The following is a 14,137-nucleotide window of genomic DNA, read 5'->3' as shown; positions in this document are numbered from 1 at the left end:
ATTGTTCTCCAGCTCTCACACAACCCTGAACTGGATAACTCGTAATGATGGATATTTACTCAGAATTCACCGTGAGCATCTTAACATCAGTTATTGTAACACTGAATCCTCAAGGCCCAGTTTAATTCATTTCAGATGCAGAAGAGAGCCTCACGGTGATTAAAGAAATTAGAGAAAGATGCTGCAAAGTGCAGTTACCTATATATGAAATCCACCAGATATACACATGCAACACATAATCAGCTGAAACCAATGCGATACAATAAAAAATATTCTTTAAAAAATTACATTTTAAAAACCGGAGAAAAACATTTCAGGTACAAGTCTGATCAGTTTACATCTGTTATTAAAACAGAGTTACAGACTCAAATACCAGATATGCTCATAATCTGGTATTTATTTTTCTGAACAGAGTGCAGATAATAAACATAATCACCCTGAGAAGTGTCACATTATAACACCCAGGAGAAACACTCTCAGGCTATTGAGCTGTGCACTCATGTGCAGTGAGAGGGCGCTGTGGTTGTTTTTTTATACTTGGTCTCCTCTCACTAGGCGTAGACTCGCATCTGGCGGCAGACCTCGTTTCTCCAGTTCTTCTTTAATCTGCAGCAGGAAACACGCAGTGGTGCTAATTATTACTGTCACTGTTACGAGTACTTCTGACAGATGAAAAGGGACTCACCTTCTGTATGATGACACTGTTAACGTTGTCTGCAGTAAAAGGCAATGAGAAAGAGATCCTCGCACTCAGGGCAGCGACATAAACTAGAGACAAAGTAGAGGTGTGTTTAAAAATTAACTGAAATATGAAGCGAGTGCAGAAAAATGATGAAGGAAATCGGCAATGGCATTTTAAAAGGTGACTAACGAAAATCAGGAAAAACTCAACTCACCCTCTTCAACAGTCACAATGATGCATCGAAAGTCAGAGTGATACTTCGCTATACTGTAAAAAGTAAATCAGCCCCATTAGTTTTATGTAGTAAAAATATGTTTTATATATTTTAAAATTCCTGTTTAAAGCAGCATATAAAGTGTACATGTGATCACACAACCTTGCAAGCACGCAACACAGTATTTTATTTATGGATGTAAGTGAGGCTTTCTCTGTTTTATAGTACTAGACTGGAATTATGCACATCTACTTTTTTTTGCTAGGTCTTTCTTTTGTTTTCCTGTTTAAAATGTATTTTTTTTATTTATTGTTTTGGTTTATTTATTTAATTATGTTGCTAGGAACTGAAGAACTGAGAACTCAGTACCACTGTTATTGTCTATGTCCACTGATTCCCGTTAGTGGGTTTTTTTTTCCATAAACATGGGTGTAATTCACATACTTGACTTACTTACGTCCTTACAAACGTGGCACATTAAGGCACAGTCAGGCTTTCCAGCATTAAAGTTTATGAATGCATCTTGACAAAAGAAACAAATTCACAACTTTCAAATATGATAACCTCATAAAAGCCAACACGGAGGTCACCAAAACACTACAATTAAAGCAGAGTCCAACAACCAATGGTTCACTTCCCAGAGGCTGCATCCATCTTTTATGCTGTTTAATGTTGCTTTTTTTTACTTTTCAAATACTGCTTACAGTGTTGTATTTCTCTATGGGATAATATTTATGGACAACATACTGACCCAGAAACTGCCTGGACAACAAAACAGATGGGGTGGCTTTCTCCCGCTTCGCTCTCAGATGGCGTCCACGTGAGGATGAACTCTTCTGGTCCTGTTTTATTTTGAAATATAGTGTAGGGCCCACTGTAGAGCAGCTCAGAGATCCTTCAACAAACAGAATACGTAAGATTTCTACATTAAAGAAGATTAAAGTGTTTTTCAAAAGGTTTGAAAGCTGCAGTAGATAACATTTTCATGTGTTGCTGTTTTTTTTTCACTTTAAGCCTTTTTTTTTACAACTTAAATGTAGTCAAATCAACATTTATCAAGTTTTTTATGTATCTGAATTAGTGCTGTCAGCGTTATTCTCGTTAAAATGACGTTAATGTCATAACTGCATTAATGTGGCAAATCTCGAGGGCTGCATGGCGCCAATGCGTTAGCACGGTTAACGCGTTAGCTCCTCGCAGCACCTCGCATGGGGCAATCCGTGTTAACTCGCTAACAGAGATTTGTCACGTTAATGCAGTTATGGCGTTAACACCATTTTAACGAGATTAACGCTGACAGCACTACTCTGAATGTTAGGTGGTATTCAAGTTTGTGCTTGGTCTTGTCTTTTCCTGTATCACATTTTGGAGAGTATAGAAAGTCTTCCAACGTAGAGTGGTATTTCTTGTCCAACCACTGCCAGTAACAAAACCTATCTTTAAACTTTGGCATTCTAATTTTGTTTTCTCTTTCACGTACATGGAATTTGTTGCCTCTGCTTTGATGCTGATTTCTAGAGTTTGTCCAACAGGGGTATATAGCTGAGCTCTGTTGGCTGGAGTTGGAGGCAGGAACTTGGGCAGATATAGTCCGTCTGTGCAGGATGGCACTGCAGGATCCACTAAAATATTACAGAAAAGAAACAATGTTCAGCCGGTCTTCATAGGATGGAAATGAAAACTGATCCATCAGATGGTCCAAAGTAGAATATCTGTTCAACTATTGCTCCTGAAGATTGTGCCTAATATTTTTGGTAACAGACTCAACACTGCAACACCAACTAAGACAAACACACCTACATGTTTTTGCTCAGTTCAGCAACTTTCATCATTTCTTATTTCAGAGCAGCTCTTTGTGGTTATAAATTTAAGCAGCCAAGAAACGAAATCTTACCCCTTATAACAAACTGGACTGGTATTTTGCTGATTGCATTATTGGTAGTTAAATTAGTCTGTGTCCCATTGGTTTGAGTCAGGGTTATGTTCTGCCGGGGAAAGTCCTCCATCACCAGCTGTACTGCATATGGACCTTCATTACTGCTATCAGTGGGTCTGAATGACAGAGTACAAGACTCCAAAAAAGAAAAATAAATTGATGAGATGTTGGGTCCTTGGTAGCTGCCTCAATTCGGTCTCAGCCACCAGTGTCTATCGCTAAAAAAAAAAAAAAAAAAACAAATGAGAATAACATAAGGAGCTGTTCTAGTTACTTACTGGTGAAAGGCTGAGGACAGATGGTGGAGTGCATGGATTACACTCTGACAGTAATGCATCTCCATTTCTGCACTTAACCGCATCTCCATCAGGGTCGAAGGCCAACAAGACGAAATTTCTCTGACAGTTTGAGGGAACTCTGAGAGAGAAATAGAAAAGGATTATCAGAATTGTTTTTTTTTTTATGTTGTTCAGGTTTCCTATCTTAACCTTCTTTCAGCCAGGTGGATTTCTTGAGGGCTTTCTAGACCTGCCATTCTCCATCTATCCTCAGATGCCTCCAGGCTTTTCCACAGAATTTATACCATCTCCATTGGCTCTTTCACAGATTAATTCTGCTTATGTGTCATTTAGGTTTTTAACCTGCTGGTTTTAACACACTTGCTGTTCACTTCTATAAATTGCATTTTAGCAAAATGCAATTATTATTATTATGATGCCATTAGTCAATGGAAGTCAGACTACAGCTACACTAACACAGGACCTAGAAAACTTGATATACTACAAATCTGGTACAGATTTTACACATTTACATTTACTGAATGTAAACTTGATCAGCACCAGCACTCACCTGTTTAAGGGTTAACTGCCTGCATTTAGTCTGCATTAAAAAGAGTTGTTGACAGTCTTTGTTCACACTAATAAAGCAGAGATTCAATCTCTCTTCACTAGACAAAGGTATGTCTAGGTATATTTTAGTTTTCAGTTGAGTGAAAGTATTTAGCTTGGCATTTTTTACTGTACGTTACTCAATTCACAAGTTCCTAAAGGAGTTCAGAGGAAAGTCACCAACAATAATTCTGTGAATTTAAAGCACACTTTAACAGAATTCAATTCTAAACTGATAAAGTTTATTTACAAGTGATTCTTTTGAATTATTTTGTAATTTCTTTGCAGTAATTAAAAATACATACCGTACCTATATAAATAAAACAACAGTGCGCAGGCTTACCTTACAGCAGGTATGATGGTGGTCTGGGGTGACGAGTTGGCTTTGCCGGTGTCAGATCTGTTCCTCAGTTCCACTAGAGTCACAGCTCTCCATGATACAATGCCATTTACAATGCCATTAATCCAGTTACCACTATCCAACCTTCGTTGAAAATTTATGGGAAAGTTAGTCAGAGTGAACTGAATGTGTAGATATTAAGACCTACCCCAAACCCCAATAATTTGTTTTTTATAAATCTCCCAGATTAAAAACGCATTTGAAGGAATTCTCAAAAAGCTCAGTTCAGTTTAATTATTATGTGAATGAGTTGCTTTGGATTTTGTCACCTTCTGCTGATAACTTAGAAAACAAGTGCAACAAATTTAATTTTGTTAAATGGCGATCTATACTCACCAAAGCTCGAACGGAGCATTGCTGGGAGCCCGTCGAGTCATGATTCCCTCTCTCTGACACCACTCTCCACTGCTTTCCTGTTTTACCTCATATAGTGTGTTGTTCCCAGAGCCACAGTCACCACGGAGGCAACTCCATGTGTCACCATTTGTGCAGTCGTGGAAGTTCAGCTTGTATTGAATATTCGCCTGCAAATTTACAGTGGAAAGAGTACTTGAGCACTGTCAAATTTCAAAAGCTAAGTAAATAGTTTTATGAAGAAAATTTACATACCATAACTGATCCATCTGCATAAGTGTCTCCTGGGTAATAGGTCATCACTGTCCCATAAAAATGAGTAGCTTGCGTGCTGCAAACCAGCAGCAGCAGTAGCAAAGAGAGAGACATGGTAAATGTGTTCATCTCTCTGCGCAAACACCTCCAAACACAGCCTCACTTTGACTCACACACATTTTATCTGCTTTCTATTCACTGAATGATTTGGTATGAGGAAGTGTCTCATGGCACTGTGGTAATTCATGACAGGTGGTGATGTGCAGGGAATGTTAATCTCTTAACCACCTGTCATTGCAACAATGACATTCCTTTGCAAACCAAAGATAAAAATGTTTTTAACTGAGACACGAATAAAAATCTTGATTTTTGTCTTTCACTTTTCATTTTTCATAATCACCTTCTCATGAACAGCCCGTGAAGCGTTAGGTGAAACCTACACTATATTGCTGAAAGCATCGAATCACCCACACATCCGCAAATGCAAGAAAAATAGATAGATAGATAGATAGATAGATAGATAGATAGATAGATAGATAGATAGATAGATAGATAGATAGATAGATAGATAGATAGATAGATAGATAGATAGATAGATAGATATTAAATGCCATTTTCCACTGATTATTTTCATTTCATTTGATTCATGTGGTATATTTTCATGCCTTTTGTTATTAATTTGAATGACTATCTAATGTCTCAGTGCTTTGTGGACATTCTCCTGTAGATTTCTTCTGTACTGGCTTCTCTTCATTGACTTCCTGTTGGCAAATAGTGACTGGTTGGGGTGAGGAGATGAAGGAGGCTTCTTGATGCATGCTCAGTGATCCAGGTAAGTAAATGTCCAAAAGTTGATTCTGTTCTTTAAAGAAGCTTTTTTGAGTGGTTCTTTAAAGAACCATCTTAAATCTTTTAAAATAAAATGTATCAGAAATTGAATTTGAGTAGGGTAAAATAAATACGAGCACAGCATAGACATATATTACTGGTTTATTTTCATTTTGTAGGATCACTGAGCATGCATCAAGAAGCCTCCTTCATCTCCTCACCCCAACCAGTCACTATTTGCCAACAGGAAGTCAATGAAGAGAAGCCAGTACAGAAGAAATCTACAGGAGAATGTCCACAAAGCACTGAGACATTAAATAGTCATTCAAATTAATAACAAAAGGCAAAATATATCACATGAATCAAATGAAATGAAAATAATCAGTGGAAAAGACAAAAAGGCATTTAAACCCTCAGCACAACATCACTACTAATGCATGTTGCATATTAGTCATTTAAACAGTAATGATTAAATAAATATTTTTACTATACTTGTCACAATCCTGGGTCTTTTGACCCAGCGTTTTGAGTTTTAGTTTATGGTTTATGTTTAAGCCCTTCAGGTTTTCTAAGTTCATTTTTTATCATGCCTAGGTTGTTATAGTTTGTTATTAGATTCCCCTTGTGTCTGTTAAGTCTCCCCTGTTAAGTCTCCCTTGCCCTTCATGTGTTTCATGTCTGTGTCTTACGTTGTCAAGTTCAGGTTGTCATGTCTGCTCAGCTGTACACCCCGTCAGATTCCTCACCTCAGAGGAAGCGATGCTCACGCCGCCGTCACTTTTCACCTGCTAAGCAACTCCCGGTGGTGAGTTATAATGACTGCCTTTCACACATTCCACCTGAAGCCATAACTGAAAAGAACAATAAACTCACCCCAGACACTGTTGGGATCTCCCTTTTGGATGATGACATAGACTGGGAAAAGTTTTTTCGTTTTGCTCCCTCTGAACAAATCAGTTTCACCCCGGTTCTTTTTATTCCTCGGGCATCCAGAGACGGCACCGGACTCAGTAGTCATTTTCACAAAAACCTTTATTCATCTTGTTAAGCATGCATCTGCTAGAAGGGAAGACGTGCAAGGCCGGTGTCCCTCTGCAGATCTTCCACTCCTTTGTTTGTTACAGTCAGCTTTATAGAAGTAACCCCATCATAAACCCCCATGGTGTACTGCAAGCTCTGTGTCTTTGTGTGTATGCACGAGCACGTGAGTGCGTGTGTGTGTGTACCTGTGTGTATGTGTGAGTGCACGTGAGTGAGTGTGCATGTGTGTGTGGGTGCGTTGTAACGGTTAAAGCACTGTGTGTGTGTGTCTCTGTATCTGTGACTTCCTGCCAGTCATAAAAGTAATCTCCTCACCCAAGCTACACCAAATTCCTTTAGACAACATACAAAACACAGTTAACATATTACAGACAGAGACCCCCACTCTGCATCCACTGGGCCATTGGCCTCTTGTTGTCTTACATTTACAGATAGGGTGGAGAGTCTCCTGCAAACCTACTTCTAAGTTTATATCAGTTATGACCGTTTATTAGATTCAGGTTAAAGCATCAGCATCCGCATCCCCCACTGTAGCTTCCTGTCTCCTTTTATGACAGACAAACCCCCAGTGTCAATAAATTCCTTTCCCTCTGCACAATTACACACACTCTCAGGCCTACAGCTAAGCCAAACTAAAACACACAGACCTATTCCTCTGATCTACTGCTGGACCCTCTCATCTAAGTGTAGCCGGATGGGCTACTCGCCTTTCTTTTCTCTCTCTCTTGCTCGCCTCTACTGCTCTCGCTCTCTCCTGTGCTCGCTCTCGGCTGTGCAACTAGGTAAATTGGGAACCCACCTGCATATTGATTGCAGGATGGCGTCAGCCCGTATAAAGCTAAGCCGGTATTTTTCTGGATCATTCCTCCCGTGCATTCGGCGCAAAGCAGCAGTAAATGCTGGCACACTGCGACGGACTGATCAGCAAGCGAGTAGATCATATGACAGCCACAGCCCTCCAAGTATTAGAATGTGCAGTAATGTAGTTTTGCGGCCTGTTGTAGCGCGGCAGTTTTCTGATTTATTCCGGCGTTGCGGAGAGGGGTGCTCGAGTTATCTCCACCAGTGAGAGTATAGCGCCTCCGGTCCTGGGGTAAGCCGTTAAAACTACTCTTATTAGCATTCACAGCTACAAGAGGCTAAGGTTACATTTATCTGTTTTAGGGTTAGATCGCTGCCTTCACCTCTCTGTGGCAACTCGCCCAGCCTTAATTGGAGAATTAAGACGCAGCAGTACTTGCAAAAAATAGAGTGCATCACAAATGTGGACCCATATGAAATACGGCAGTGGAGTAAAGACCCCGACGACTTACCGCCACAGTCCTACCCTGATATCTTTACGTATCTTGTTACGGCTGTGGCCATAAGAATACTGTGTGGGCTGTTTTGTTCTGTGTCTCTTTACTGTGTTTAAAACTCTTCGCAGGTCCCTCCCCTAATGAAGAGTAGCGAGCTGCTGATTGGACCTTGGAACACATGAATGTGTTCAAAAAGCCGCTCTGACAGCTGCCGAGAGAGAGAGAGAGAGAGAGAGAGAGAAGCGAGCGAGTAGTTTGACAGCCGACGCGCTCCTGATCCTGGTTTCCAGCCTATACTTTTGCTGTGAGCGTGCTCTGTGAGAGCCGATCCAGGTGTATTAACTTAGTGCTTAGGCACACATAGGCTGTAGCGGAAGGGGTGAGCCGCCTTTTTCTTTTGAACAGTTTTCTCCTGTTTTCGGAGCCAGGGAGCGAGGGTTAGTATTGTCATTTGTTTGTTTTGTTTCTTTCTTAGGGTTTAGTTAGTTTTCTCTGATAGGACTTAGTTGGTTTTGTTTATTATTTTGGTCTGGGTTCACCCTGGAGCTATGCTTCATTACCTTCAATAAAATCACATGTTTTACTCACAACTGGTTTTGGATGTTTGGCTTGGGAACCAGGGCGGGTATTTGTCTCTCTCTCCTCCAACCTTATGTGCTTCTCTACACGCCTAGACTAGGGGCGTAGCATAAATGGGGGCTCGTCCCTTTTCGTTTGTATGATTGGTTCGTTTCCTTTTTGCGTTTGCGGTGGGGGGGAAATGTCGTGGAGGGTGTCAGAAGACGGAGAGTTTCATTCGCGAGTTTTGCGGGTCTGGAGTGCACGGATGCGGTTAGTTGTCTGCAGAGTTGTGTTTTTCTATTGTGCTTTGCTCGTGATGTCGTTTGACATGGATGATTTTGCGCAACAGCCCTCCATTGAAAAGTTGGAGCGGTGCACAAAAGCAGATTTGTTAGTAGTGGCTAATTTATTCAATGTGGATGTTCCGTTGCATTCTAAGAAGGCGGAAATTAAACAGTGTTTGAGAAACTGGTGGATAGGGGAATGTTTGGGAGGCAGAAAACTTTGGCGAGAGGGTCTGGGAGTTTGGAGACGGCAGTAGGGCCGGAAGCTGCTGGGGCCGTCCCGAAACCTTCCAAGGGGTGGATGATGTCGGGGCAGAAGCTCCTGTAGCCGTTCAATCTCCTAAATTTGACCCGACTGGTCAGGTTGCGGCGGGTTTGGTGACGGAAGATCTCAAGCTTGCCCTTCGCTTGAAGGAGGTGGAGCCGGAGGCTAAGGAAGTCGTATGCATCTCCGCATACGAGCTATGGAGCTGGATCCTTCTCGAGCGAAAGACGCTGTTCCCTTCCAATACACTCCCCGATACTTCCATCGTAGACCAGTTTAACGCTAGCAAGCAGATTGTTTTGGTACCTCCTTTTAGGGAGGGAGAGGTTGATTCCTATTTCACTGCTGTTGAGCGCATCACAACCACTTTAAAATGGCCAAAGGATGTCTGGAGTCTGTTGTTGCAATGCAAATTAGTAGGAAGAGTGCAGGAGGTTTGTGCGAGTCTTTCCATTGCTGACAGTCTGGATTATGAGATTGTCAAATCCACTATTTTGCGGGTTTATGAATTAGTCCCGGAGGCGTATCGGCAAAAGTTTCGTGCCTGTAGCAAGTCCGACAGTCAAACGTTTGTGGAGTTTGCACGTGAGAAAGCTGTCTTATTTGACAAGTGGTTGGCTGCCAGTAAAGCAGAGAACTTTACTCAGCTGAAAGAGTTGATCCTGCTGGAGGAGTTTAAGACATGTCTCCCTAAAAATATTGTGGTGTACCTTAATGAACAGAAGGTGGGGTTATTGTCTAAAGCCGCTGTCCTTGCCGATGAATTTGTGTTAACTCATCGTGCAGCACTTTCGACGGCTCGCCGTGAGTACGCTATCGCAACTCATCATGCCAAAAGTTATGGGTTTCCCCTAAGCGACAGACGCGTTCTGCTGCTATTGCTGTGTCAGATCGCAAATGTTTTTATTGTCATGAAAGCGGGCACCTCGTCGCTGTTTGCCCATCACTACAGCGCAAGGAGCAGGCTCACATGGTAAGGAAGCCGAAAAGTGTGGGTTTCGTTCATTCTATGTCTGCTTCCACTTCACCTAGCAATGAAGTGGGAAGTAAAAGCCTTGATGACAGCTACCCTCCCTTTGTGTCGGAAGGGTTTGTTTCTTTGAACGGAAAAGAGGAGGACCAATCAAGATTTTGCGTGACACTGGAGCCGCGCAGACACTCATTTTGAGGGGTATTCTACCTTTTTCTGATGACTCTTTTTGTGGTTCGGATGCTCTTGTTGATGCTCTTACGGGAGTAAAAATGGATGTGCTGCGAGTACCACTACACAATGTGTTTCTTCAATCGCCGCTCGTTTCGGGTTCAGTACTGGTTGGAGTGCACGATCAGTTGCCAGTGTCTGGAGTTGCGATGATTCTGGGGAATGATTTAGCGAACGGGAAAGTGTTTTCTACCCCGAGAGTGGTTGAGAATCCTGTGCCTGATACTTTGTTATCTGACCCTGCCGCTGAGCGTTCCCCCTCTGTTTTTTCTGCCTGCGCTGTAATTCGCGTGCACAAGTGCAAGTATGGTGATGTTGATTTGTCTGATTCTTTTCTCTGCACTGGTGGAGTCTCAATCTAAAACCTGTGACCCGCTGACGGACGACTCTGAGGCGATGCTGTCTATTAGCCCATCAGTGACATCTCAACTGCCTTTGGGAGTTAACAAAAAGGATTTTGTTTTGGCACAACAGTGACCCGACTCTTGTGGGTTGTTTTTCAGCTGCCAACTCTAGTGACCAGTGTCCTCGTGTCTACAGTGTTGAGGATGATGTGTTGATGCGTACCTGGTATCCGCCTACAGCTGGTGATCTGGGCTGGAATGTGTTTAAGCAGGTTCTGGTGCCTCAACAGTACCGACACAAAGTTCTTGTCATGTCCCTGGGTCTGAGGACTCGGTGTTTTGTGTTTCTTTATATTATTCTGTATTCTTGTTTATTCTGCCTTGTCTTTTGTTTAGGTTTGCTATGTGTTTGTGTGTTTGTTTTATGCCTGCCTGTGTTCCCTCTGTCTGTCCTTGGTGTCACTGTGTCTGCTCGTGAGTCTGCCTGTCAAGTTCAGTGTCCTGTCTGGTTCTGTGTCTGTTAGTTTCCTGTTTTATTCTGAAAGTTCATGTCTCATGTCAGTGTGTTCAGTTTTACTGCTCCCCCGTCTCGTTAACCTCATTTCTCCCAGCTGTGTCTCCCTCCTGTGGCCCATTCCCTGATTACTCCCCGTGTATTTAAGCCCTGTGTTTTCCTGTGCTCTCTGTCGCATTGTCTGTGTTACGCCGTGTCAGTCTTCACTACTCTGTGTTACCTGGTATTCATTCTGCGTCTCTCTGCCATCTTTCTGTGTGCATTTTGCTACTCCTCCCATGAGTGTTTGGTTTAGTTTAGTTCTTTAGTTTTCCCAGTTTAGGTTTGTTTACTCCCTGCTCTGCTCTTCCTGTTTTTGTCACCTTATTCACCTCTGTAAATAAAACCCACCTCTGCCACTGTCTGCTTTTGGATCCTCCTTCCTCACCTCCACACGACTGCCGCCCCAAATTCAAATTCAAATTTTATTTGTCACGTACACAGTCATACACAGTACGATATGTAGTGAAATGCTTGGACAACTGCTCGTGACCTAAAGAGAACAAAAAAGGAAAAGGCTATGAATAAGATAGGAAATAAATATGAAAAATTAAAAAGGGTAAATTTAACTAGGAAGGAATAAAATATAAATTAAGGTTAAAAATGAAATAACTGTACAACACAAATTAGAATGAAGGGTAAATTTAACTGGGAAGAATAAGATAAAGATAAATATATAAATTAAAGTTGAAAATAAAATAACTGTACAACAAAATACACAATATAGAACTATATAAGAATGTATGAAGAAATCTAAATATAAATAAATATATACACAATAACAGCAGCTGTACAAGTATTAACCGGAAATGAAGAATATAGTGACCAGTGTTGTGCAAAACCAAAGTCCAGAAAGTCCAGTGTGTGTGTAAGAACCATATGTGTGGGTCAGTACTGTGTGGTGGTGTGATTGAGAGACCGTATCGCCTGCGGGAAGAAGCTCCTCCTCAGTCTCTCTGTGTTGGTCTTCAGGGAGCGGAATCGCTTTCCTGACCTCAACAGAGAGAACAGTCTGTTGTTGGGATGGCTGAGGTCCTTCACGATCTTCCTGGCCTTGGTCCAGCACCGCCTGCTGTAGATTGAGTGCAGGTCAGGGAGCTCGGAGCGGATGGTGCGCTCAGCTGACCGCACAACCCTCTGTAGAGCTCGTCTGTCCTGCATGGTGCTGTTCCCGAACCAGGTTAAGATGTTTCCCGCCAGGATGCTCTCTATGGTGCACGAGTAAAAGATCCTGAGCACCTTGGAGGGCAGTTGGAAGTCTCTCAAGCGTCTGAGGTGGTAGAGACGCTGCCGTGACAGTTCTTAGTCTTGCCCATGACAGCTTTTCTGGACATTTAGGTATTAGAAAAACCTACCACCGCATTCTGCGCCATTTCTTTTGGCCAGGATTGAACAACAACGTTGCTAAATATTGTCGTGCTTGTCACACCTGTCACATTAGCGGTAAGCCTAACCAAGTCATTCCACCCGCTCCATTACACCCTATTCCAGTTTTAGGAGAACCTTTTGAACACATACTCATCGACTGCGTTGGTCCACTTCCTAAAACAAAATCGGGCCACCAGTACCTCTTGACTTTGATGTGCGTTGCTACATGTTTTCCTGAGGCCATTCCATTGTGCACCCTTAAGGTTAAATCAGTTGTTAAGGCGTTGGTGAACTTCTTTTCTACTTTCGGGTTACCAAAAGCTGTCCAAACCGACCAAGGCTCTAATTTCATGTCTAAGATTTTTGCTCAAGTTTTGCAATTACTTGGCATTAAACATCAGAAATCTAGTGCCTATCCTCCAGAGTCGCAAGGTGTACTCGAGCGGTTTCATCAGACATTGAAAACTATGATGTGGAAATTTTGCCTTGAGTCTGAAAAGGAGTGGGATGAGGGGTTGTCGCTGCTCCTTTTAGCGGTGAGGGAAAGCGTGCAGGAGTCGCTGGGATTTAGCCCTGCTTAGCTGGTGTTCGGTCACACAGTGCGTGGCCCGTTGCGACTGCTCAAGGAGAATTTCCTGTCTGACACAGATGCTCCTAAGGAAAATGTGTTGGATTATGTGAGTTCTTTTAGAGAGCGTTTGCATAAAGTATGTGCAATCGCACGCGATGCTCTCGTTGCAGCGCAGGGTAAGATGAAGAGGAAGTTTGATGAGAAAGCTGTGCAAAGGAAATTTGAGGTTGGTGATAAAGTTTTAACACTTCTACCGGTCCCTGGATCTTCTCTCCAGGCAAAGTTCAGTGGTCCGTATACAGTGCACGCGAAATTGAGTGACACGGATTATGTTATAGACACCCCAGAGCGAAGGAAAAAGTGTAGTGCGTGTCATATTAATATGATGAAGCCCTACTTTGCTGGTGGTGTGTCAACAGTTGCGGCTGTGGGGGTGCCAGGTTCCGAAACCCGGTATGACCCAGTAGGTAATGATTTGGTTTTCGGTTGTGCTGTGGGCTGAGGGCTGTGCTGCGCACAACTTAGGAATTCTGAAATCCTACATGATTTAAGGTCACATTTAACTGAGGTAGATGATGATGTTCGAAATGACGTGTGTCGGTTGATTGAGAATCATCCTAATCTTTTCTCAGACACTCCATCCTGTACCACCGTGCTGGAGCATGATATCGATGTGGGGGACCATCCTCCAATCAAACAGCATGCCTACCGGGTGAATCCCACTAAACGTGCTCTTTTCCAGACAGAAGTCTCTCATCTGTTGGAAAATTGTCTTGCTGTTCCTAGCTCTAGTGCGTGGAGTTCCCGTGTCTCCTAGTGCCTAAAGCGGATAAGATCCCACGGTTTTGTACAGATTTTCGGAAGGTGAACAGTGTGACCAAACCTGACTCCTATCCTCTTCCCAGAATGGAAGATTGTATCGACAGGGTTGGTTCTGCGAAGTTTGTTACTAAGCTGGACTTGTTAAAGGGCTATTGGCAAGTTCCTCTAACATCACGTGCGGCCGAAATCTCTGCCTTCGTTACTCCTGACCATTTTCTTCAGTATATGCCTTTCGGGTTGCGCTCTTTACATTATTCATTTCCAGAGAAAAGA

General features: G+C 42.5%; 1 protein-coding gene across 1 annotated transcript; it reads right to left on the bottom strand.

Moving 5' to 3' along the window:
- Positions 1-298: 298 nt before the first annotated feature.
- Positions 299-4,865, bottom strand: LOC113019413 (uncharacterized). Its single transcript, XM_026163132.1, has 10 exons — positions 4,729-4,865; positions 4,456-4,643; positions 4,063-4,203; positions 3,111-3,249; positions 2,791-2,968; positions 2,377-2,518; positions 1,648-1,791; positions 897-949; positions 686-768; positions 299-606 (listed from the first exon to the last, which is right to left on the bottom strand). The coding sequence occupies exons 1-10, from the start codon at positions 4,855-4,857 to the stop codon at positions 532-534; spliced, it is 1,272 nt and encodes a 423-aa protein (XP_026018917.1). The 5' UTR covers positions 4,858-4,865; the 3' UTR covers positions 299-531.
- Between the last annotated feature and the right edge of the window lie 9,272 nt (positions 4,866-14,137).

Source organism: Astatotilapia calliptera, chromosome 3 (genome assembly GCF_900246225.1).
Source record: "Astatotilapia calliptera chromosome 3, fAstCal1.2, whole genome shotgun sequence".
Classification (NCBI taxonomy): Eukaryota; Metazoa; Chordata; class Actinopteri; order Cichliformes; family Cichlidae; genus Astatotilapia; species Astatotilapia calliptera.
Note: the sequence above shows the minus strand (reverse complement) of the source record. Positions and strands in the feature narration are given on the sequence as shown.